At 38.5% G+C, this 26480-nt stretch overlaps 2 protein-coding genes across 4 annotated transcripts in view; one reads left to right on the top strand and one right to left on the bottom strand.

The window, feature by feature from the left end:
* Positions 1-6717: 6717 nt before the first annotated feature.
* BPNT1 (3'(2'), 5'-bisphosphate nucleotidase 1) lies at positions 6718-25848 on the bottom strand. 3 transcript variants are annotated; one of them, XM_031438401.2, is made up of 10 exons: positions 25710-25848; positions 21054-21181; positions 18079-18183; positions 17283-17390; positions 16070-16118; positions 14762-14853; positions 13595-13639; positions 10710-10907; positions 8359-8464; positions 6718-7337 (listed from the first exon to the last, which is right to left on the bottom strand). In XM_031438401.2, the coding sequence occupies exons 2-10, from the start codon at positions 21171-21173 to the stop codon at positions 7189-7191; spliced, it is 972 nt and encodes a 323-aa protein (XP_031294261.1). In that variant the 5' UTR covers positions 21174-21181; positions 25710-25848; the 3' UTR covers positions 6718-7188. The 3 variants fall into 3 exon arrangements, with proteins under 3 accessions (XP_031294261.1, XP_031294260.1, XP_010991287.1); XM_031438400.2 differs by lacking the exon at positions 25710-25848 and adding an exon at positions 25570-25703; XM_010992985.3 differs by lacking the exons at positions 13595-13639; positions 25710-25848 and adding an exon at positions 25570-25703.
* IARS2 (isoleucyl-tRNA synthetase 2, mitochondrial) overlaps positions 25678-26480 on the top strand; it is a 44150-nt gene continuing 43347 nt past the window's right edge. The window contains exon 1 of the mRNA XM_064477281.1: positions 25678-25857. Coding sequence (XP_064333351.1) covers positions 25693-25857 — 165 coding nt within the window. The 5' untranslated portion in view covers positions 25678-25692. The remainder of the gene's footprint in view (positions 25858-26480) is intronic.

Raw genomic sequence — 26480 nt, 5'->3', positions numbered from 1 at the left:
AACTTCAGCGTCTTGACTGCATACAGATCTTTGTATCATGTATGTGGTGCTTTCATTGAGACAGTTTTCTACTCTTGGCTGTGACTCTTACAGAAAACTGTGCAGAGAGAACTGTAATTATAAAAGCTGTCATATGTGCCATGTTCAGCAGATGCTAAAGAAAGAAAATGGTAATTGTGGATAACTTTTTTTTCTTCATAATAGCTGTGGAAAGCACTAGGAAAAAGTTTATGTACCCTGTTCTTAAGTTTAAAGGGAATATTTTATTTAAAAAGATCTATAGGCCACATTCTGCAGCTCAAAAATTCATGTAAAAGAAAAGTTTGAGGTGAAGAAAATATGAATCAAAAAATGAAAAGCATGATAGGTCTTTAGTTTGACAATACTAGCACAGGGCTCAGTGAACCAAACACCCGATTTGTATTTGATCTGTTTTATCAGTTCCGGAACTCAAAAAAGAGGACAACATTTTCTTTTCCCCTGTTGGTATCTCATCAGCATTAGGCCTCCTCTGTGTAGAGACCTGAGAAAATACTGCATTTGAAATTCAGAAGGTGCTTTACTTTAATGAACACCAAACAAAGAGCTACAACAGATCATGTTGAAAAGTCAGGAAGTTTCAAAAGCTTTGGACTGAATTAAAGAAACCCGCTGATGCCAATGAACTGAACATTGCTAACAGACCCTGCGGAGAAATGCTGTATCAATTTCTTCAGGAATGCTTGGATAACGTTAAGAAATTTTACCTAGTCAGTGTGGAGTCTGCTGATTTTGTAAATGTTGCAGAAGAAAGCAGAAAGATTAATTCCTGGGTGAAAAGCCGAACAAATGAAAAAACTCAACGACCTGCTTCCCAAGGGCTGTCTCAGCAGCGCTGCCATCCCGTCTCAGGTGCACAGAGTCCTCTATCAAAGGGCAGTGGGATCAGGACTTTGATAAAGAAAGTCTCCTGAAGAGGGAGAATTTTGGCTGAATAAGGATGTGAGCAAATCAGTGCAGATGATGAAACAAAGCAAGACCTTTCAGTTCACCTTCCCGGAGGGTATGCAGGCCAAGGTGCTAGAAATGCCATACAAAGGAAGCGTGGTGTTGCTGATGGAAGCATAATTGATTGTGCTGGTAGGAACGTGACTTTGCTGCTGCCAAATGAAGTAAATGGCCTGCAGAAGTTCAAATACAAACTCATCAGTGAGAATTAATAGCCTGGGCAAGCTCATACAGGAAGAACAGGAGAGGCGTGGATTTGCACTTACCTCAGTTCAAAATGGAAGAGAGCCATGACCTCCAGGCTGGGCTGGGAGCTCTGGGGATGGTGGACGCCTTCAGTCAGTAGGGGACCGACTTCTCAGGCCTGACCAGGAGCTGTGGTGCCATGGTGTTGTCGATGAAAACAATCAATAAAACAATCAATAATAAGAATAGAAAAGAGGTTTATTGGAGCCAAACAGAACTAGCCCAGAAATCCAACTCCAGGATTACTCAGAAACTGCTCCAGAGAAGCAGGGAATTCAGCACAATGTTGTATCTTGTCAGAACGAAGAACATTAAACAAGTCAGAGATACATTTCTTCAAGGTTTCAAAAACAAGGAAACAGACCACACATACACATACATCACGTACAGGAGGGCCTTGGCACCTGGGAAGGGAGTCTCATTGTCAAAGGAGGACCAGCATCGTCATCCCAGGAAGGTGGGCCATTTGATCTTTCTTTTTAACATGGACATCCTTTACTTCTGGTCAGTGTGCCCTTTTCTTTAATAATTAAAGCAGATGTACAATGTATGTTTGATAGGCCACAAACAGGCTGTTTTAGTTAGCCCAAAAGTCAAGTTAACTCGTGTGTAAGCCAGAATGACGTCCCTGTATCTCAGTCTATGAAAGTTTCATCCACGTCTAAATCCTGCCCAAGCTCAACGCGGAGGTGACTGAGGAGGGCACGGAGACTGCAGTGGCCACTGGTGTGGAAACCGCTCCAATGTCATTACCAATTTATGAAAATTTCCACTGTGATCACCCTTCCCTGCTCTGAATCAAGCATAATGAAACCAACAGCGTTGTCTTCTTTGGCAGCACCTCTTCCCCTCAGACGCTATTAGCCCGTCACTACTTTCGGGAAAAGTTCACAAAGTTGTTCCAGTAAATTGATTGCTAGAAATAATGGATGCTCTTTGATTGCTTTTCCTTTCCAATATTCTAGTCATCACTAGGAATTTAACAGTTGCAATAGCATGCCTGTCAATCTTTGTCTCTCCACACACATGCAAACCTACTATTTTCCCGTTAAAATGCCCTTTGGACAAAATGTTCAACTTAACGATAAGTTAAAGGGATATTTCAATGCTGTATTTTCTAAATCTGAAATATCATTCTGTTTGTGACCTGCTTTAAAAGAACGAAATCAAATTACACCTGCTCGCCAAACTCAATACCTTGGACATCTACAATTCTTTGAATTTAGGTGGTTTCCGGGACCCTTACATGTCTAATTTTTTAAATTTTATGAAATAAATTATCAGTAAAACAATGACTTACTCAAACAAAACCAAACAAAAAAGGAGAACATACTAGCACAACTTAGACCTTGTATTATAGTTGCCTTGTTAACATCCTGTATTCAGTCTTACTGTTTCAGACCATAATTGCCTGTTTTGTCTTTTGTACTGTAAGCTTCTTGCAGACGATAACTTTTGTTTCACACCTTGTTTCTGTTCGCAATTTTGCTTTGCCTGGAATAATTTTCTCCCAGATTTTCATAACTGAAATCTTAGATCTGAATACACCCATCACCTTCTTTCGATGTCTTTAGCTTTTTTGTGGGTGTACTAATCTTGCATTTCTTGTCTGTAGCCTTTCAGGCATCATTTTAACAGACGAACCTCTTTTAAACATATATACAAAAGCAAAAAGCCTTGGAAAGATAGTCCCATAACTTGTCCAGCCTCATATTCTCCCTTGATGGTGTATCTCAGCCAGAATATTAGACAAAGTGTTTCGCTTGAATTCAGAGTAGTCTGCAATCATCTTTCGTCAGATTCTTCTTCTGTTTTTATATTTATCCTTTTAAAATAGCTTAGCAAAAAGCTCCTCATGCTGCTACTTCCATTCCTGGAGTTGTGTTGGCCCTTCTATTGCATATCTGCTTTATTTATGATTATATACTCATAATTTCATTCAAACATAAAACAATGAAAGGACCTTTTATTTTTCCTGGTCACAGTGTCATAAATGGCCAAAGGATGATGCCGATTTTTTTCTAAGTGTGTCAGAAACACTTCAGTAAAGTTAAATGAGGTAACGCTTGGAGGGGAAATTAGGAAACTGTAAAGTGCTATACGATGCCATTCATTAAGCTGGGGAAACTTGTATCATCGTGCTCAGCATTTCTCTTATGACTATTAAGAACCCCAAGGTGAATGTCACAATTCTCCATGGTTATGGGCACTTCCACTTCATCAGCCTATACGTCACGTGTCTCACTTGGGGATACCTATTCCAGATTTGGTCATAGCTTCCTTCTATATAGTAAGAAATGTGTTTACACGGTGCTAGTACTGTAATACATTCCTCTGATATTTTGAAGCTATTCTCTTCCTGTTAGTCAGTGTGACTTTTAAAATTTCTTTGGTATTAAGTTTCATAAAGGATCCAACACAGTTCCCTGCACATCACAGATGTGGATTATTAGTGAGTGATTGAATCCTATATGATGTATAGGGAGAAGATTGCTGTTTATTTGCTGAAAAATCCTTTGATCTCTTTTCAAAATTATTGTCATACTGAGTGTCTTCTACCATATAATGCACTACAGACACAGAGGATCCTGGAATCATTTATCCAACAAGTGAATAACCAGACAATCTGTTTCTGAACACCTTCAGTGATCACTTTGACAGTAACAGTGCAGGTGCATTGGAGTGGGCAGAACTGATGGTAGAAAGATCAGCTAAGATGTTAAATCCATGAGAAAAGGTAAAAGATGAAGGCCTAAACTAAGGCAGTAGACATGAGAACGGAGAACAGAGAACAAGTTTCAGAAATATTTGGGAGGCAGAATCGATAGTGACCGATGGGATACAGGGGGAGGGGAGGGTGAGAGGCGCGCAGGTACGCCTGGGTTTATTGCTAGACTTCAGCTGGGTGGCTGGGTGGGTGGTCATGTCATCATCTTTAGATGGGAAGATAGGAGGGAAAACAGGTTTGGCAAAGTATTTGGTCCCAGACTGATTTTTTGAGACTTTTTCTAGGATGTCTAGATGTAAATATCCTGTAGCAGTTGCATATTATAAGACTGAGGCTTAGTTGAGTTGTCTTTAAAAAAAATGATTCCAGTATTATATATATCATGAAATGATCACCCTAAGTGTACTTACACCTGTCACCGTACATAATAACAAGGGTTTTCTGGTATGAGAACTTTGAAAATCTATTCTCTTAGCAACTTCAAATATGCAGTAGTGTTCTTAACTATAGTCACTATGCTGTGACTTCCCCATGACGTCTTCATTTTATAACTCTATAAAAGTTTATAACTTGTAACTTTATTAAAGGTTGTACCTTTTGACTCATTTTCACCTTTTAGTTGGAATGTCTTGCTAGAGATGTGAGTGGCGGTTAAAATGTTGATAGACCAGCAGGAGAATAAACAGCTGTGCTGTACAGTATGGGAGACACTAGCCACATGTGGCTATTTAATTTTTTTTCACAGCTTCATCAAGATATTCACACCATACAATTCACCCATTTAAAGTGGACAATTCAGTGATTTTTAGGATATTCAGAATTATCCAATTATTACACAATTTTAGAACATTTCATCACCCCAGTAAGAAACAGCATATCTTTTATTAGTCACTCTCATTTCCCCTCAACCCTTAAATAATTTAAAAAAATTTTTTTAAGGTTGTACATGGCCTCTGCCTACCTCCACACCCCCGCCTTGTAACACTCTTTGTTCACTTTACTTCAGCCCACTCTGGCTTCCTGTTCTGTTTTTTTTTTTTTTTTCTTCTTCGTCTCTCTTCTCAGAGACAACGTGCTTATTATTTGCACTAGTAATCCCAGCTCTTGGCATGGTTTACCTCTTTCATCCAATTTTCAGCTCAGACATCACCTCCTCAGAAGACATGCCCTCTTAACCTACAGGATATCCACCACCTGCCCTCCCTCCCTCCCCCAGCTGCTTCCTACCCCATCTTCCTACTTGATTTCCTTTCTAGCACTTACCACAACCTAATTTCATTTATTTGTGTATTATCTGAATTGATTCACAAGGAACAGACGTATGTCCACTGCTGAATGTTCGGTAGTTAGAGCGATGCCTAACATATAGCAGGTGCTCAGAAGATATTTGTTGAATAAATGAATGATGGAATGAATGGAGGCCAAAGTGAAAGAAACCCTGGTATTCTGGGGGAACTGCAGATGGTTGAGCATGGCTGCAGTCAGTGATGAGAGGTAATACTGGAGAAGGAAGAAGCTATAACATTAAGAGGTTCATAAGTCATTATAAGGAACTTGCATTTTATCCTACAGGCAATAGGAAGCCACAAAAGATTTTGAGGAAGTGAGTGGCATTACTAGATCTGACTTTCTTAAAAAATCATTTGGAGACAATGATAGATGGATTAGAGAGGAATAACAGTGCAGGAAGGAAGATGAGTCAGGAAGACACTGCAGGGATTCAAGGAAGAAATAAAGGGGTATGAGTGTGTGAACTAAGTAGGGAGTGGAGAGAGGATGTAGACTTCCAAATGTGTCACTTGGATAACTCATGTTATTATACAGGAGCTTGTAAATATCTTCAACGTTATTCGCACATTGCAGTTAGATTTTTTTTTAATTAGGTTGAGTCCACTGTTTGTGGAGAACTCTGTTCTTAGAACAAAGCAATTTCCAATCATGGCTGATTATCAGGATCATCTTGGGGATTCATAAAATAACTTAAGGAGGGGTAGGCAAGAATGAAGAGTTTTTAGACATAATAATTCAGAGATACCCATGAGGCATCAAAGAAATCTAGAGTGTGAGAGTTCTAAGCTAGATACAGATTTTGGAGTTTATGGGTAAAAGGCCCTTGAATGAAGCCATATGTGTGGATTAGATCATCTAGAGGGACCTAGAACGGAATCTTAGTGAAAACCGACATTTAAGGGAAGGGGGACAAGACTGTAGGGGGAAGAAGAAAATCAGGACAATGAGAAGAGAGCTGCAAGAGGGAGGGGCCAACGGTGTCAAAGCCACAGAGACCTCTTCCCGCCAGATGGCAGCTACTCTGTAAGCTAGTACTCCATTATCTCCCAGTGAGTGCTACACTTAAACATTATCAAGTCCCTGGAGTAGCTGTCTTAAAATACACAGAGTCAAAATCGCGAGGATGGAGACTGTGAAGTCACATTTTTTGAAAAGCTTCCTATAGGATTCTGACATACAGTAGGTTTGGGAATGATTAATTTCAACCACTTGTTTAGTCCAATAACAGAGAAATTTATTTAAAAGCATGGGACATACACCTTATAAATAAAAACCTAGGCAGAATGTCAGGATAATTTTCATAGCCTGTATTGTAATCCCCCCGTGAAAGGAATAAGAGCAATGGCCTAACTTTCCACAGTTCAGCAGCATAATGATGCCACAGGAATAAAGTCACGCCCCTAGTAGACAGTATTTAATTTTCAAATACTTAAAAATAAAAAAAGCTCATGAATAACAGAGAGAGCTACAATTAAATAATTTATTATTAAGAAACTTTTCCCCCAAATCTGTTTCATCGACATGCATAATGACATTTTAATGTATTCATAATGGGAGTAGGAAAAGTTTTTAAATTACTGTGAAAAACAAGAATGAGATTCAGGTAACAACTTGTGGTTCCACCCCCTAAAGAAATCTGGTTTACGAAACAGGAATGTTGATTAAGCACTTGACCAGGATAGCCAATTGGAACTAAACTTTCCTCTCATTTCTCCAAACAAAGGAGGAAAAGAAATGTGACATATACTGACTTTACAAATTTTCCTGATGTCAGAATTGGTATGGTTGATTCATTAATCAAGAAATTTAAAAATTCTCTTTTTTTCCTCCTAAGTAACCAAATATAAATTGGTGATCAACCATGAATAAGGTAAAGGTGGCGCTCCAGTTCCATCCAATTAGTTTTAAAATCCTGGCTAAGTCAGTGAGATTTTCCTTTAAGGAACAAGTGCATTTTTAACAGATTCGGGAACTCGACTTGCATAGTAGTCGTAATTCCTCAGCGTGGCCAGGACTCCTGCGGAGTTCATGTGCTTCACTTCCTTGTTATACTGAAGGGCATTTCCATGGATATCGGTTAACTTGCCTACAGAAAAAACACCAACATAACGTCAATGATCATTGTGTTTCTAGTCGTTTCCTCTTGTTTCCCTATGCAATAATATCCAAATAATTCTGGATAAAATAAGGAAGATAATGCGTGACCACGAAAGTCAAGTGTTAATTCACTCACAATTTAAGGCTACAGAGAAACTTAACAAAAGGCTAAAACATTGTATTTTCCTCCCTGATTAAAACAATTTCATTTAGCATTTTCAATTTATATTTCTTAGTATCAATTAATTTCTCTTTTCCTGTGGTGATTACTCTTCCTATTGGCTATATTCCATTACCACTATTCCTGGTTTCAAAAGTGTTTTCTTCATTCTACCATTTAATGGTAATACTTTATTTGGTAAGAATTTAAGTGAACTATGTTCACAAAACATAACTATTATATTACAGTTTTCACCTAACATTCTAATGAGAAGATTATGATGAATTTTACTTCCCTGGCATGCAACAGGCTGAAGTATCAATACAAAATTCTGCTAGAAGAAATGATAAAATAAAACTCAGGTGATTAAGAATAGACGTGACCTGATGTCTATTTTAAATTGAAAAAAATCATCTTGCTGTGTATATATTTGCAATATATTTTTAGTCAGATTAAAAAAATCTAACTCTATGATCTTTAGCACTAGCACTGAGATAGTTACCAATGGTGGCTTAAAAGAAACTCAGTGGAGTGATGATAATGATGATGAATATTTTACTTTTCAAGGAAAGAAATCCCCAAATCATTAAAGCCATCAATTAACAAGGGCTTCATTAATTAACTGTATGCAGAGCAAGGTCCCAAAGAGACACTGTAACTAAAGAAAAATGAATTCACTGACAATCTACTTCCTCAACCAGAAATGCAGGGGTTGGACTACATAATCTGTAACCTTCTGTCTTTTATATCCTAAGAGTCTAGGTAAAGTAGTATTACTGGAATATTATATCCTAGCATGATAGAAAAATTGTGTAAGAACGATAAATTCCCCCAAATAAAATGGACTGACCTCCCACAGCGTGCAAAATGACTTCTGGAGCACAGGTATCCCATTTCTTACATCCAGGACTCGCAAATACGTAAGCAGAGGCTTTGCCTTCAATCAGCTGAATAATCTGTAAGGTTAAAGGTCAGTGTTACCCCTGGACCATGAGATGACTGAGGTACAAATAAGAGAAACTGCTTGTTGCTATAAAGTCTATTTCAATTCCTCTGTCAGACTCAACTTAGGTTAAAGTCCTTGGCAGGTTTCAATAACATGAGTATTATGAAGAAATATATAGGATACATGCATGATAATATAGTGACCTGAGGGAGGAAAAGTGGTCAAAGAAGCCACAAGGATATCTGAGCAGCTTCCAAGTTAAAGTTTTCTTTTTTAATGTTGTTTTTCTTTCTTACTATAAAAGCAATATATAGTTGTTGCAGAAAAACTAAAGTTTTTAAATTTTATTAGAAATCTGAGCATTGTTACATAAAGGGTACAGAAATATCAACTAGCACAATAATGTATACATTGTAATAAGTCCTGACAGATGTGCGATGCTGACCAGTCTGACAAGCTAGTTTCATAAGTCTTTGTTTTGGAATCATATCTGTTGCTGTTTCTGCTACCAAAATATCAGTTTTTAAATAGTCATCCTAGTAACTCCTGTAATACTCATACAAAACTGAGGTCACTGGTAGAAACTGTATGTCTCCAACAGTAACTTGCTATCAGCCTTTCAGTGCGTCACTTGGCTTGTTTTTCGGTTATACTGTAAAATAATGAGTACTGCAAAATTCAGACTTTAAAACCTGAGAGGAAGAGCCTGGGAGGATGAGAAAAACCTCAGTGAACACAATGCAACTAGTTATTCTTTCTAGGACCACTGTATTCAAGAACACCTTGAAATGATTAAACCCTGCTGTGGACTTTCGAGTAAAAGCTTTTTCTTTCACTTAGCAAATGTGTGTCAAGTCTTACTATGTGCCAAGAACTGTGCCAGGTATATTTTTTGAGGGGAGAGAGGCTGTAGTTTTCATTAGATTCTCAAAGAGGTCCTTGATGTAAGAAAATTAACAACTGCCCAACAAGCTCTTTTCATAGGACATAAGGTGGGGGCTGTACAGGAGGGAACTTTGTTCCTACTGGGAAGGGTGCCCCTTGGGAATAAAAGAGGTAATTGGGTTTTGTAGTTACAAAAGTAGGGCCAAAGAGGAATCATATTTCAGTGAATACCAGGAATATATTTTTACTTTGAAATGTTTTTTCAAATAGCATTATTTTTAAACTTTCATTTTTCATCCTCTTATAAGTAAATGCTTTTAGAAAATCTAGAAATAGTTGATTATTGCCTCGAAACAGTAGGTGAGGAGAAACGAATTCCATTCAGTTGAAAAAATATTTATTATTTGCCTCCCCTGTGCCAGGCACACAAGTGTGAGATGCATGTGCCTGGGGGTGTTCAGGGTTCAGGATATAGAGGAATTTACATCTCATTCTCATAGGCTTGGATTTTAAATTCTTATGAAGCAGAATCATCCAGGGATTGGGGGCAGGGGAGTGACATATGGTAAGCTTTGCATTTTCAGTTGCTCTAGTGGCATTGTGAAGATGTGACTTTGAATGGGGAGACCAATTTGGAAGCTACTGTAAAGCCTAGGTGAGGGATGATGACAGGCTTCAACTAGGGCACTGGCAGTTGAAATGGACAAGAAGAGACATTAGGGAAGAATTAAGAGGATCCAGAGGTAGGACCCAATTGATAGGGTGGGAGAAAGGAAGGAATCTAGGGTGGCTTTCAGGTGCCTGGCTGCAACAGTTGGGAAAATGGCAGTGCCATCAGGCAGATAGGGGTTGGGAGAGGAACACGTCTGGGGGCAGGTAGAAAGAGGATGGGCTCAAACTGGGCTGAATCGGAGATACCTGAAGGAGGTCATCATGATGCTATTCAGGGACAATCAGATGAGAAGAGATCAGGGCTAGGGATGGAGATCAAACTATGTTCCATTTCATAAGTTTCTCAGGTGGTTGGGAGCCTAGATGAATGAATGGGGGGGAGTACCCAGGAAGGAGCAGGGAGGCCCATCCTTAGAGTTGGTAGGAGAAAGGTCTAGGATGTAAGAGAAAATAAGGGCTGGCAAGAGGCACAGGGTCTTATCTTAATGACTTATATTATGAGTACCCTCTCTTAGATAAAAAAGATTTGAACCGCAACATTAAAAATAAATTCAAGTGTTGCTGAAATATGTCTTTAACAGCAAATTACCACCCTGAAGCCCTTCTCCTAAACTCTTAGTTCACATTTTTTCACAAGCTCAGGATGGCCTTCCGTGACTCAGCTGCATTTGGGAGTGAATGACGGACGGTCTTCGTACCTTATTTCCCGCTCCTCCCACTCTCAGCACGTCGTCTGGGTTCATGGCGGTAATGCAGTCAGTGACCAGCTTGCTGTTATGGGACCGGGTGGTGGTGATGATGTGTTTCCCAGCAGGCACTTCTTTCAGCTGAAACCCGAAGGCACCTAAACCTAACACTCCCCAGATTGTTCTCCCTAGCACGGCATCCGGGCCTGCCTATGTCAGCGGGGGAAACAGCAGCAAAGCTTGTCATCACTTGGAGAAAAATGTTCGCCACAGATAGAACATTTAGTTATATTAGCAGCATGATTTTTTTTTAAATGAAAACATGATAATGTTATAAAGTACAACAACAATATCATCGACAGAGAACTCTTCCTGAGAGAATCAACTGATTATTCTCATTGTTCTTTTGGTTAATGATCGGGTTTCAAAGATATTGAAGGGAATTTTTGGTTATTCCCTGGAGTCCTCAGGAAAGGCAAATATCATATACTGATTCCTGTTCCTCTCAGATTTATCTGACAATCTCGTTATTGTATTTGAAAACAGCTGTTCACAAAAGGTACGTAAGTTGCCAGGAAATGAGATACCATGGATTGATCACTACTTTTTCAATGTCCAGGGAACAGTAAGGATCATGTTACTATGGGAACAGGTCATGGTGATAATCTGTTTTGCTCTATTGAGACAAAGCGACTGAACAAGCTAATACTGAAGAGTGGCCATGGAAAATGGGGTCAGGGTTAAAGACTTTACTGAGTATTGTGGCAGTAAAATGGCAATGACAATGCAATCCCAGAATCTGTATTTTCCTTTGCAGAGCCCACAGAATTTTCCACCATATTGTTTTAACTTATACTTCATCTAGAGAAACATAACCTGTATTTCATGGCAAGTAAACCTGATGCACCAAACGATTAACACAAAGTCACTGAAATACCATTATATTAATACAGTAAACAGACAGATGTATATTTTACTGAATATGAAACATGTACCGGGTACCACACTAAGTGTCTTACATGTGTTATCTCATTTAGTCCCCAGAACAATCCCATGAAGTAGGTATTGTCATCCTTATTTTGCAGATGAGAAAAATGAGATTTGGAATCATTAAGAAACCTGAAAAGGACTCTAAAAAGGTAAGAATCAAAGTCAGGCTCAACTGTGTTCAAAGCCAATATTTTCATCACTAAACTGTACCATCTCAGTTTACTTGTCAAAATGCTTTCGAACACATCATCTTTTTTGCCCTATTGCAGTACTCTGGGCACTATGACAGTGAAGCATGCTTATGTTGCAGGGTTGGATTCCCTGGGAAGGGGACTCTGAGATAGGGAGAATGTTTATTAAGGAGCACCCATGGGATTAACATATGTGGAAGGGAGGGAAGGCAGCGTGAGTGGACAGAGGGCGACACTGAGCGGTGATGCAGACACAACAGCTTCAGCCGACCCTGTGGGGAGTTCTGGAGCCAGAATGGCTTTTCAGGGCTGTGCCCAATTGAGGAGAACACATCCCAAACTGGGTTGAAATGCCAGGCCTTTATACCCCTCCAATAACTGGTCACTGGAAGTGGACTCCCTTGGGAAGGGGCGTGTCACTGGCAAGGTGGTTCTTTACAGGTGAGGCACTCCCCGAAGAGGCTGACAGCTGAAGGCTGTGTGCTGAGAGCACACCCTGCAAATGGGGCAACAAAGGAACCAAAGAGCAAGCACTTGGTGCTCAATATCCATTCGTGTGCTTCCCCCGTTTCCTCCTGAGTCTACACCACTGGAGAGACTGGAATCTGAAAAGTAACGATGGGCTCTATATGCTCATTGTGCTTCTGCTTAATTGCTGAGACTAATTCCATGCTCTCAAGAAATCTGTTGCGGGGTGGCTATAGCTCAGTGGCAGTGCTTAGCGTGCACAAGGCCCTGGGTTCAACCCCCAATGCCTCCATTAAAAAAATCTATTAATTCAGCTCTCCAGTTATTCTGAAAAAGAAAAGAATGCATACTAAATAGTGGACATGAGCATTCTGGTCCCTGAAAACTCTGTAAATGAATATGTAGGCAAAGAGGACGGGCCCATGGAATCTGGCCGCCGTGGTGCGGTAAATGCAATCCCACGAGGCAGCCAGCTGGCCTTCCTTTGTAGTCCTGACCTCTCAGCCTCTCTCACTGTCTCTCTCTTTCAGAGTCTCCACAACAACTGTCTAGGGGTAATAAAGGCTAACATTTTCCCCTTAGTGGTGAGTTAACTAAGATTCACAATGGATAAGAGGCCAGCTCCGATACACAGACAGACTGGGCTTCACACTGTGCTGCGCTCCTTCCTTCGAGTGCCTACCAGCTTCAGTACCTGTTAGGAGCAAGAATAAATTCTGGATTGTTCAAAGTCTTTTATATCCGGCTCAAGAGAGCAATACAGAGTAATGGCCACAAGCTTGGACCGGGGTCTGAATCCCAGACCTGCCATTGACCAACTAGGGAAAGCTTTTTGTCTCAGTTTCCTTTTCTTTAAAACAGGGATAAAGGTTTCCTTAAAGGATTATGGTGAGCATTAGAATGAGATAACGCATGTGAATCTCTTCTGTCTGGCAGTACCCAGTAAGCTCTTGATAAATTTTAGCCATTAAGATGATAATGATTTTAAATTGAATACTCAGTCTTGAATACTACCCACAAAGCTCAACAACTTGTCTACTTGTTGCAACAAAATTTTAGGCATAAGCAAGAGAGGAGAAGAGAGTGTCGGGAAGGAAATGTGGTGAAGAGACAGGTAACAAAGGAGGGAAGCAGAACTGAGGAAAATGAGCTGGTACATGGGCTGGACAGTGACTACCTGGGGCACCACACGTTGCCTGCCTCTTCTCTACGTACTAGTGGGGCCAAAAGCCTACCTATTTTTCTCACCTTTGCTTCATTCCTGGGTTCCCTTAACTTCTGCTTTTCATTGTTCTGTGGAAAATGAATACAGTTTTTCTAATCTTAAAAAGAAGTGACAGAAACTGTTAACAACTTCAAAGCACTCAGATCTTTTTTTGATGAAAGGTGCCATGCAGTACAATATTATCTATGAATTAAATGCCCCTCTTTTAAGTAATAGTATTAGCTTACTTTAAAGTTTACATGATAGCTGCAAACCTGTGTCTGCATATGATACTGCATACAAATTAGTCATGTTAAAAGAATTAACGGAGTCCTAAGCCATTCAATATGAGAGGCTTTCCCAATATAATGCATAACTATTTTTGCTAAATAATCTTAAGAAGCATATGATTATAAATAAAAAGTTATAATCATACAGTTGGCAGAAAAAAAAATTTACCTTAGAAGTAAAGATTAATCCTGCTCTAAAGTCAAATTGGAAATTGAGAAGTAGCAGTCCCCACTCTGCTTACTTTGTTCCTCCAAAGTTCTATCTAGGTCGCACTAATATAAATACCATAAGTACTTTATCTCAACGATTTCCTTTAACATTTAATGTGATCTAATGGCATATTCCTGCTTTGGAATCACATTAGTCTCTTGCTTCTATGGCAGACAATTTCTTGGGAGTATAATGGAAAGTCAAAGCAGATGAGAGAGACAAAAATAAGAGAAAAGAGTGCAAGAGCCTATTTACTTCTGTTATCAGTGCTGACTGTACCTTAGGCCCTATGTGTTGTTACCTGGAAAACAGCATGGCTAGCATCTTTTCCCAGTTGAAATGGTTCATTTCGTCAATGTGCTTTGAGAACCACCTGTAAGTCAGGTGTCTCAATGATCAAGCATATCAGTAGTTTCCAAACTTCTGCTTATGACTTGGATCATAAGGCACATACTAAAAAAAGCCTGTAGTACATACAGTGTGTCTGTGTACACACACACACATCATATGCATTCCTGACATTAACACCCCCAGAGGTTCTGATTCGATACGTCTGGGGTATGACCTGGGAATCCATACTTTGAAAAAACTCCCCCAGGTTGACTGGATATGCATCCAAGCTAGAAACCACTGGATGAGATAACATTAGGAATCCCATACCACCATAATTATTTATGTAACAAAATATTTGGTATCATTTATAGTAATACCTGGTAGTTGTAATATGGCTGGTTAATAACTCCGGCGATGGCTTTTCCTTCATAAGCAATTCCGATAAGAACTGTCACGTTGTCAAGAAGACCTTTACAGAAGGAATGAGTATCCATCATATAACTTTCTCATATGATAACACACCATCAGCACATCAGTTGCCGCGAGTTATTTTTGTAGTAAAGGTAAGGAATTTGCAATGACTCATCGTGATCAATCCCACTTTTGGCAAAATACACAGATTCTAAGGGAGAGCGGGCCAGAGACAGAAGTAGGGACTGTGGCCACTTAACTGAATTGATACTCCGTGGTCTCGTTAGTACAATCTGGAAACCAATCAAATAAACCAGCCATACTTCTGCAGCCACTATCATTAGATTCCTCTGTGCCCCACGCCACCACTGCCCAACTCACTCCTGCCTGCTAGGTCACTCTCTAGACTTGCATTTCAAGCCTCTAAATTAAGGTCTCTCAAAGTGGGTTTGAAGGACTATCAAGCAGCATTAGAATTAATTGGCTCAATTTTTACAATACAGATTTTCAAGCTCCTTCCCTGAGCTAGTGAATCAAAATCTCTGGAGGTGGGGGTCGAGATCTAAACAAGCTGCGTAGGTGTGCTTACACACACTGAGAGTTCCCCTACTTCTCAATGGATTTTAGAGACATTTTCAGCACACACACACTTACTGCGTGATTCACTCATTGTAGATATGTCTCATCCAAGGACAGAGAGAGTTTTCTCTAGTAATTACGAGAAATTTTCCTTTTTAAGCCATGAAGCTGAGAACCAATATAAGAAAACCTATATAGATCTTTATTTCAAAAATAAAAACCCAAGCTTATGCTATGTTCCTAAAACCTAAAACTCTGGCTCAGAGCCTGGCCCTTCTTACTCAATGTTGCCAATTTTAATTTAATTTGCTGCTTTCTAATTTTTCTCATCTTAGATAATTTCAGAAAGGAGAAATCTTTTACTGTGTTTTAAAACCCATCTTTAAAGGTAAGGCTGTGAATTGAGTTAGCAGCTCACAGATGAGGGGAGTGAGAGGGGTGGACCTGGGATGGTGGAGGTGGCAGAGCAAGGTGGTACAGCCACACTTTTCATTGTTTTTCCACCCCAATAGAGCTGGAGGTTCAGCATAGTCCCTTTGGTTACACTGGTTTAACGTTAGCTATTCTCACCTGGGAGACATTAGAACTCTGGGAGTGGTGTAGTATGGGTGGGGGGTGGTATTTGAGGGAGATTAAATGTTTACAACTAAACATATACCAGTTCTACTGCTGTCAAACACAGAAGAGATACCAACCTTCAGTGTATTCCTTGGTACCATCCAGAGGATCAACCCAGACCACAAGCTAAAAAAAGAGAAAATATCCAAATTAGGCATTTAAAACTTTAAAAATTGATTTAAGTAGATTAATTTAAAAATTGATTTAAGTAAATTAATTACTAAGTAGATTAATAAAATTGTTTTTCATTTTTGAAGTTATATTATGGATGGCTTAAACCAATGTCATTTTTGTGATAGTTAAAAAAAAGAAAAACTTACTGTTTTGTAATCATGGAATAAGTCTATGTAAATTAGAGAAAAGTTTGATTTTAAGGAATTTAAATATGAAATGCTTAACTGATAAAAGTTTATTGTCACCTGAACACTAAAAACAGTGCCATGAACATCCTGAGCTCAATACGGTGATACAAGGAAGACTTTAAAATGGCACCAATAACGTTTTGAACATTGTGTAGTTGCTACTTATTTTTACATATAAATGCTGATTTAAAAAAATGACAGTCTGATTATATATTATATATTAAGGACATGGTCTATATATGCCAGAGAAAAATGAATGCTTTATAAAATTGGCAGTAGGATTAAAAAGAAATTCCTTTATATTAGGACTCCTAACATGATTCAGGATACATGGCCATTAACCACTAGAATTACAACACTTGACATGAATTTGTAGGGGCATACTGCTGATGGAAGACACCACGTCTTTTCTTTGTATGCTCCGTATCACAGAGCAAAATGCCTTACTCACAGTAAGTGCTCAATGAATTTGTGTTAAATAAATTAAAATTCAAAAGTTAAAGAAGTATGTTAGTTACATGAAGCCATAGATTTAAGCAATTATGGAAAGCAATGGAGGTAATTTTTATGGCCTTCCAAAAATACAAAGTAGCAATCTAGTTCATCTCCTTCCAGTTCCAATTACCAGTGAAATGTTTTACCACCAAATCTACTAAATAACAAATTAGATTTTCTCCCCAAAAGCATTATTAATAATAGTTTTAGAGTGGAGAGGAAATCAATAGGGTGAGAAACTGAACCTCAAGTTAACAGGTCAGGCATCCCATATGGTTGCTGGATATGTCTATGTTGGTTCTGAAAGATTTCAAGTTCCTGGTTGCCCCTATTTTATAACTACCAACTTTCTATCATTATGGCAAATTTTATTTCCTTTACTATGGCAAAAAATGAAGATGAACAGGGGGTTAAGTCATCAAACGGTTCATACATCTTCCTCTTTGATAGCACAGTACTGGGACGGGCATGGCTGTTTCAGTATTTCCTCCCACTGGCCATCTTCAATCAGCTCTTGATCCACTTCTTCAGAAGGCAGGTCCTAAAGCAGAGGACACTGATGATTACTGAAGCCACTTCGTGTGTACAGAATACCCCCTGCCTCAGTCACAGGAGGAAACGCAGCATCACGGGTTCCACTGGTCCTTACTGTTCACCATTTATGTTCAGAGCTTTTCAAGCAAACCGAATAAAACTATAAAAACAACTAGATATTGCTCCTCAAAGTTGATTACAAAGGGTCCCCACTTCATCATCCTGAACAGGGATTAAAAAGAAAAGAATTTTTAAGTACTACAAACTTATTTAAACTAGTGGCTCTGACATCAGATACATCTACACTCAGTTTCATGCGATGTCTGTCAATTTCTTCACCTTCACTGTGTTAGTCTTTGAACAAGCATGCAGATAAGCCTTAATTAAAACAAAAACAAAACCAGAAACAATAAAACCCATTTTATTCCAAAGTTTTAGAACATTGCCCATCTTATACTTTGTATGCTGAATGTCATAACAGTAACCATATCATTTGTAGTTAAGAATTGAGACATGTGGCCTAGAAATGGACCAAAATATTCTAAAATCAGACATTTCCTAAAAATTCCAAGGAACACAATAGTTATTTTCTTGTTAAAACATTAGATATAATGCTTGAAGTCACTATAGTGGCAATTACAAATCTGTATGGTAAACAGAGATTTAAAAAAATATGAAATCCTGACAAGTCTTACCTCTTCCCCTATGATTGTTAGTTTGGGAAATTTCCGTGCCAATGAAGAGCATATGCTCATTTGAACCAATCGGTCTGCCTTGGTCTGCAGGTCTGTCGCACAGGTCTGCAACACAGAATGCAAATTTTAGCAGAACTAATATGAAATAAGTTGTTCTCTGATGCCTCATATGTAAGTACCTGTATCATTTAAATTACACTGTCTGTTTTATGGTTCATAGAGCTTAACACCAAATGAGTCAGAGTTTCTTGGCTTGTTTTTTCTCATGGGATTTATAGTGGTTATAGTTTGGGAAGGAGCTTTTAAATTACTTAGAACATTTTCTCTCCCAGTTCACAAATTCCTTTTATAACATCTCTGGATTAATCTTTTGCTTAAACAAGTTGAGAGACAGGAAATTCATAAATTTTCAAGGCAGTTAGAGCTAAAATCTGTATCTTTAGTTATTTTAAAAGTATTGCTTTTTTGCCCTTCCATAAGTTCCACTCACTAACAGTAATTCAACAGATCCTCAAAACGATTCATTATTTCTTATTTCAAAATTCTTATTTCTAAAACTATAAAAATATGAAAATGAACAGCAGTAATATTTAATACCTATGGCACTCAACTCAATCCATAGGTCACCTGGTCATGCTTGTGAAAGACAGTCACCACTTCCTTTGTTACCTTGCTTTCAGAGAATTAGGACGTGGTGCAATTTATACATGCCTGTTTAGGTGGATTTACAGATTATTTTATCTTTAATAGCAGAACGTTTGTAACACTTTGTAATGAGATAAGGAATGATTACGAAAATCAACCCCTTTACGCCACACTGAAGTTTGCTGGTTAACTCAATGCAAAGAACAATTCTGCTAGAATGTAGTGCCGCAAAGGCAGAGATCTTTATTTCCTAAAGAATTGTGTCTGGCACGGAGTAGGTGCTCTATAAATATCTATGGAATGAAACTACTTAAAAGAATTGTTGAATATGAAGATTACTTATATATAAATCAAGTTTAGAGACCACTGCCTAGAGAAAAAAAAAAAAAGACACATTGGGAGCCATTCAACTCTGAGGAAAGCTCTCCCAACTTTTCTCTGGAATAAGGTTATTTCCTGCCCTTTCTACTGACGTGGTGCCAGAGCTCACCATTCTGGATACTTTTTGTGACAAATCTGATCTTGCCCCGTCTCTTTTTAAGTGAAGTGTCAACAAGTGGATATAAAGTACCAGAAGTGCTGGCCAGCAGAGACGACAGTGAGATTATTAACTTTTTTTCTGACTTGAACACTGTATTTCTATTACTCCTTAGATATCGGCTACAAAGTGGTCCATCTAATAGAATCACAACATAAAATCAATTTAAACAAAATAAGTGAGGCTAACAAAAAAAATATGGAAAGATATGACCCAAAATATAAGCAGTGGTGGCATGATGGGTGATTTTGTACTTTTTGCTGTTTTTCTCTACTTCCTATGTTTCATAATAGATAAAATGATTAAAAAAAAAAGATAGTAAGACTAGTAGCCTTCTGAAGTAGCTGTTTTACATTGTTGGTTTATCATTGAGCATGGACGTGGTCAACTAAAACCTCTTTTTCAAACACATTTGAGTCAGATTTACCCCTTACTACTTGAACATAAATAGAGGACTTTATAATTATTCCTGTTGTAATACCTTGTTGAATTTGGCCCACTTTTCTCAGAGTTTACAAGTGTTTTGAAAACTTATTCTTACACATTAACTAGCCCAGCCTCATTTTATTGACAAACTTGTTAAGCATCCTTTCTATAGCCTCTTCTTCCACAACACTTTTGAAAAGATGCATTCAATCAATTTTTAAAAGTTGTACTTAATACAATTGTATTTGTTAAACATATACACAACAGAATCCTGTGATGTCACCAACAATCCTTTCCAGGTTGAAAAGTGAGTCACAAATAAAATTTGGGGGTAACATTGTTCACCCAGTTATGAGTGCACCTAACAGTGGCTCAGGATGGGGGATGGGAGATGTCATATACTATGAATACCGTGAACATTTTTTTGAAAGCGGAAAATGAGACTATTATAATCTCTTTTCTGAAATCAGGATACCCTCTATCTATTTCCCATACTATTAAGCCCATAAATCTATCAAAAAGGGAAATGAGATTTATTTCACTTGTTTGTGTGATTTTTATTCTTAATTTTTAATTCACAGGAACTTATTTCTAAGTTGCTTTTTACTCATATATGTGAGTAATATTTTTTATGCTAATAGCCTTAGATACCTGACTTACCATAAAAGAGTGCCTTAATTATGTTTCTATTTCAAATCATTAAGACGTTTATCATATCCTAAAATTTTCTCACTTGGGCAAAATTACAATACAATCTTCCTTAAAGATTATAACAAAAAGTTAATACATGGAAACTTGCATATAAAATTCATAATGTAAAGTCATAATCAAATCTTGTGGAAGAAATGATATTTTAAACTAGACTATATGCATGGTGGGATTTCATTTAAGAATCAATTATCACTACAAACTATCTTTCTGTTAATTTATCTACATTTTTAATGACCATACTGAAAAGAAAAACTTTGCTTTGGGTTTTTTTCCATGAAGAAAAAAAAAATGTAAAGCTTTGAATGTAATGGATAGTTATTTAAATGCCAGATTTTACAAACATGTCGGGTTCACTAAGGATTGCATGGCTTTACATGTAATATATTACTTGAGGCGATGAAGCTTGGTTCCAGTGCTCTGGAGCTGGACAGCGGTCAGAGGGCCCAGTTACATAAATAAAGGCTTTGGATGTAGGCAGCCTGGAGTCCTTCTCAAACCAGAAGTGGAGCCCACTTGAACTAAAGGTCTTGCACTCTCCATAAGGAAGCCACTGATTATGTCCACTGTTAAAGTCTGTCCAGATTATTACATCCTTTTAGCTAAAATTCAAGTAACAAAAAATAGTTGGTATGAAACGAGATGAGACTTTCAGTACCTTCTCCACAATACCCAGGTCTCCTTCAGCAATAACATGCCTGACTATCATTCCTGCCTTTTGAGCAATAGAATATGCCGAGGCCACCAACCGCATCAACACAGTGGGACTGGAAGCCATGATATGCCCTAAAGGGAAACCGAGAGAGACGTTTTGTTACTTTCAAAGCCAACTACTGGTTTCATTTACCTGTATTTAACTCAACATATATATATAGAGAGAGAGTGCTTACTTCCGACTGCTTCAATTAACTGTGTAGATTCTTTAATAAATACTTACTAAAAGAGACTTGGAAAAAGACTCCACCTCAGCATTAGCTTTCCCCCAAAATTCTGCAGAGTTCCTTCTCTCTGCAGGTGGGACACTTTGAGGCATGGGGAAACCTGGCGCAAGCCTATGAGCATGTGGAAAAGTTTTAGGTATGACTTGGGTCAAGTGCAAAGACTGGGGAAGGTGCTTCAGCGGTTAAAAATATAAGACATAATATTTGTTCATTTTAATGAGCTAATATTTTGGTGGGTGGCAGGTAAAATACTCTAACCTAATGTCTATAACATAAAACTGGTAAGTGCCAGGAGAGATGTGAGTAGCACTAGGGATGTGAGCATATGGGGGAAGTAATTAAAAAGGGGAGGGATTACATGCGATTACATTTAGTCTCTGAAAATCAGTGAACAGTCCTTCAGAGATTAAATAAAATTCAACCTGCCGGTTATTTACTACTATCCTCATCAGTAGCCAAAGAAAGAGAACAAGCAACATGATCATTGGAGTGAAGACCAGCCGTTCGGAAAAGTAATGAGTGTCAAGTAGCTTCTGGCCCAGTGAAAAGTATGGAAAAATCAGTTTTTAGAATCAGGTAAATTCTTCTTTGAAAATACAAATTCAAACCCTACAACGTTACTGACTGTTCTGATGCCAGGACACACCACCTAGATTCTCTCTGGGGTGGAAGGACTTACTTCCCCAGCTGTAGAGAGGGCTGCGAGCAGACGGTCTTCAACTGTCCCTTTTCTTTGGGAATTTATCTGCTGAGAAGAGTCATTTCACCTGAAACTGGTCAACAGTGGGGTGTAAAGGCCACCCCCCACTCCAACTGGGCTGCCACCCCGATTCTGATGGGCCATCTAGCTTCCAAATGCCCATGGCGCGGGCTGAGCCTTAGTTGGGACTGTATCCCCGTCCGACTCCTCCTAGGCCCCTGCTCGTTCCTACTTTCTTCACATTTCTCATGAGTGATCTCAGGAACGCTCCCTAAAAAACCTCTTGTACATCATCCTTGTACTTGGTCTCAGAGTGCTTACAGGGAACCAATCTGTGACAAAAACTCTCCCATTTCAAATCAAAGTAAGTCGACATTTTTTCAGTGCAATAAGGGAATACAACACAGACACAGAAAGGACATTATCGACCTCAATTCAGCAGGAGTTATCATTCTACCACCAATTTATGGTTGCATATTTGATTTGATGTGCCTTTTAACCTCTTTACATCTTTTTTTCTATCAACCACATTCTGTTCACAGGGATAATACATAATTGAACGTAACTGAGTGAAATATTTGAAACCCTTCAGAACGAAGACAGAATTCAAACTGATGTAAAGTAAATGAATATCATACTGTGGCTGATAGCTACCTGGAATAGATAAAAATAAAATGAGTTTCTATATCTTTGAATTCTGTTTATCTTATTACAGCATAACCAGGCTAGATTCATTTTCTTGACATACTGGGTGTGACACGTGGAAAAATCCTTTATGATGATTACTAATTCAGGAACACTTCAAATAGAAAACAGGAGAAATAATTTATCAAACACTCTGTCGACCTATCTCCCTTACATCCATGACCAGCCATGTGTCTGATTTATTTTGCACTGGAAGAGGCAGTCTTCAGGCAGCTAATCTGTACCACCCAGATGTCTTAACCACTGAGGATATTTTAATATACAGTGATATGCTCATGCAGTTCCCATGTCCTATGAGATGCCGTTTGTGAAAGGCAGATCATTTTCCCTTACTGTATGGTGTTCTAACTTTTCACAGGTATCATTTACCTTTGAGCCAGTTGAGCAATCATCCTAGCCTTGTCAGGCTTCATATATAACTAAACCACTTCCTCTTCGGTTTGCCAAGTCCATGGTTATTTCCTTCTAAAGAAAACTTTCAGGCTTTGTCTCCCTACTATACTCCCCATAAAATTTACATCGTATTTATAAAGCACCTTTAAAGCGATTACCAGTTTTTATAAGAGTGTCAAACATCAGGTCTGATGTAAAGCACAGTGATTTATAAAGAGATCCTGTGAATTTAAGTTAGCAAATGAGAAAATATTTCTACCATTTTCTCTGAAGTGCTTCTCTGGTCCAAACTGAATTAGTAATGACATATTAGGCTCTCCCCTAGCCCTAATATTTTTCTTACATATTTTTTAAACAAATGAACACAATTTTGGCTCTCTGTGTAAAGAAAATAGGGTTGATTATATGATTAAAACGCAAAATCTGTTAAAAAAAATTTAAAAAGGGTCCTATTAGCCTTTTTAATTGCGTCCCCTCCAAGAACCCCAAATAGGAATTACCTGTTGAGGGTACAGGTGACTACAAAGAAAGGCCAAAAAGTGACCTGCAAGTCCTTAACTTCCTCACAGCAGTTCAGATTGCATCCACTATAGTTCCTCCTCCAGCAGTTTTACACTTTTTTGGTTCTAAAACACTACCTTTCTGAAAGCTTTCTCAAAAACAGTGTAATTATTAAATCAGTCCCTGGCACAAGGTAAGCAATAAATAATACTGGCTAATCATTATTATGATGATTGACCTCATTACTAGCTACCCTGCAGGGACATTTGAACAGCGTTAAAGGCCAAAAATACTTACAGTTGTATGCAACGCTCTTTTGACTCTTAGAATGTAATGTGATAACCAGTGTGACCCTGAATCACCAAACAGGTTCTTTTTCATAACATTCTAGACTTGAGGCTTAGAGTATGAAAAAAGGTTATATGACGTTTAAGGCAATCAGTCTAACACTCCGTCATTTAAGAAATGTTTACAGCTGCCAACAGGGCTTGTTCAGAAGGATAAAAACAACAAGAATCAAATAATCCATTTCTTCTTATAGCCTGGGAGAGGTATCTTGAATTCAATATAAAGGTGGTGAGTATATGATGATTAGGATCTTAAAATAAATGATTTCCCGATCAAAATACTAAGATTATCTTTTGGAACCTGACTATAAAAGAGCAAATTCTGCTTAAAAATTCTGTTAAAAAGAGCAATGAATAGAGATACCCTCCTTACCAGTTATCAAAATATGATATAAAGCAATAGTAATTAAGACAGTTTAGTCCCAGACAGAATTTAAGAGACAGATTAATGGAATCAAATAAATTCCAGAGACAGATCCAAACTCACTAAATGTGGTATTTCAAATCACAGAGGAAAGTTAATTATGCAAAAAAAAAAAAATGGGACAATTGCTAATTAAAAAAAAAACTGTCAGAACCTTTTTGCATTCTTTGTATCAATGTATATTCCAGATCAATGCAAGATTTTTAAAATTAAGAATGAAACCATAAACGTATGGGAATAAAATGGGTGAGATGTTTTATAAATTTGGAAAAGGACTTTTCAGCATGACAAAAACCAAGAACTCACAGAACAGATTGATAAACCTGATTGCATAAAAATGAAAATGTCTAGCCAAAGTACCATAAACAAAGCAGAGGAATGACGAAATGAGAAAAAAAAAGTGTTTCACACTATGCAAATGAGCTAATTTTTGTTATGTAAACATATTATATATATCAATATGTAAAAGATGAATAAGCCAACAGAAAAATGAGTAAGTGACACCAACAGGCAATTCCTAGAAAAATAAAATGGCCATTAAATCAGGAAATGCTCAACTTCACTAGTTATGAAAAAAAGGCAAACTAAAACAATGAGAAATGATCGTTCATTTGTAAGACTGGCATAGACAAGAAAGTTTGCCCGGTGTTGGCTATAATGTGAAGAAAGAGCCGCCTGAGCATTAACAGTAGAATGTAAAGTGGTGAAACCTCCCTTTTTGAAACTCTTATTAAAAGTAAAATGTACACATCTTTTGAACTAGCAATTACATTTTCAGAGAAACTAAATAAATTAAGTAAGTCTACCACCAAGAAAGAAAGTGGGAAGAATATCCGCTATTTTAATCAGATTTACATTTAGGTGTAAAACAGTCTAGATTCAGGTGCACAAACGAACCCACTGTTTAGGTTTGCCTTGTTATCTCTACAATATATAGCCATAAAAAGACCCCGAGGCAGGAAAACAACAGAGAAAAATAAATGCTCAAGAGTATAGGTCCGAAACTGCAATATCTGGAGAGGCAATTTGATGCATGTAAATTTTTTTTTAACGTAAATCCCTTGAATCTCTTCGTATCTGTGCAAGGGAGTGGAGTTGGGGGACCAATAAACTACTCAGACCTGCCTAAGGCCCTTGCGCTGACCCGCAGAGGAGAGACTTACGGTGACAAAATTGGGACAAAATCAGACGAAGGACACTTCGGGGTAGCCCAAAGAGCGTTATCAAGCAACAGATCCCTCGCGGCGTCCGGTACAGCGCCCACTCTCTCTCTAGGTCATCAGTGGATGCGGGACGAACCTACCTCAGCACTGAGCATGCGGGAATCTCGGCGCAGGCGCAGAACCGCTGCTGTTCTCTCCGGTCAGACTCCGACCCGCGGGAGAGCTCCGCTTCTCCGTGTTTTCTCCAAGCTCTCCTTAGGATCCAGCCGCTTGCAGTCAAAGCAAAAGGTGTGTCTGCCTTTAAAGACTCATTCTGGTTTCCGGTGTCTTCCAGTCCTATGCGCACAGTTCACTCTTAAAATGTGCCCTGGGTTGATGATGCCAACTTGCGCCGCCCGGCGGCTGCTTAACCTCGAACCCCTAGGGGTTGGTGGACTGGCTTTATTTTATGCGGTCCACGATGCCCCCACCTCCGCCCCCTGCCTCCACAACAGAGGGCAGAAGCGTCTTACTAGCGCTTACTTTTCCTTTTTAAAAGCATTTATCAGATTCCTAAAAGGGTCTGTGACCCTTTCATTTGCTTGCTGATAATTCCTGGGAGATTTTCTCTCTTCCAGGAAGGATGTATTCTATTAATGATTTTTGTTTGGTTGGTGCTTTTTAAGGCACAGAAAAACAAACAAGCAGAAACAAAAATTGCCTGTTTATTCATTTAGGCTTTCACCATATATTTAAGGAGCACGCTTCTTGTGTCTGCCTGTATTTATGTGTGTGAGTTGGGGGTGGGGGATGCAGACCTGCCGTGAGAACAGCAGAGCGAATCGGCAATGATTTTTCTTTCAATATTAAAAAGGAGGGCACTGTGATTAGACTATAACAACATAAAATAAGATGGCAGAGTTAATAGCAAA

Source organism: Camelus dromedarius, chromosome 21, assembly GCF_036321535.1.
Source record: "Camelus dromedarius isolate mCamDro1 chromosome 21, mCamDro1.pat, whole genome shotgun sequence".
In the NCBI taxonomy this organism is placed as follows: domain Eukaryota; kingdom Metazoa; phylum Chordata; class Mammalia; order Artiodactyla; family Camelidae; genus Camelus; species Camelus dromedarius.
Note: the sequence above shows the minus strand (reverse complement) of the source record. Positions and strands in the feature narration are given on the sequence as shown.

Excerpts from the sequence above, each read along its gene's own strand:
- BPNT1 (XM_031438401.2), bottom strand. The coding sequence starts at position 21,173 with ATGGCTTCCAGTCCCACTGTGTTGATGCGGTTGGTGGCCTCGGCATAT. Across the intron at positions 16,119-17,282 it reads GTGCTATCAAAGAGGAAGAT|CTTGTGGTCTGGGTTGATCC; the intron begins GTATGAACCGTT and ends CTCTTTTTTTAG. Across the intron at positions 14,854-16,069 it reads TACCAAGGAATACACTGAAG|GTCTTCTTGACAACGTGACA; the intron begins GTTGGTATCTCT and ends CCTTCTGTAAAG.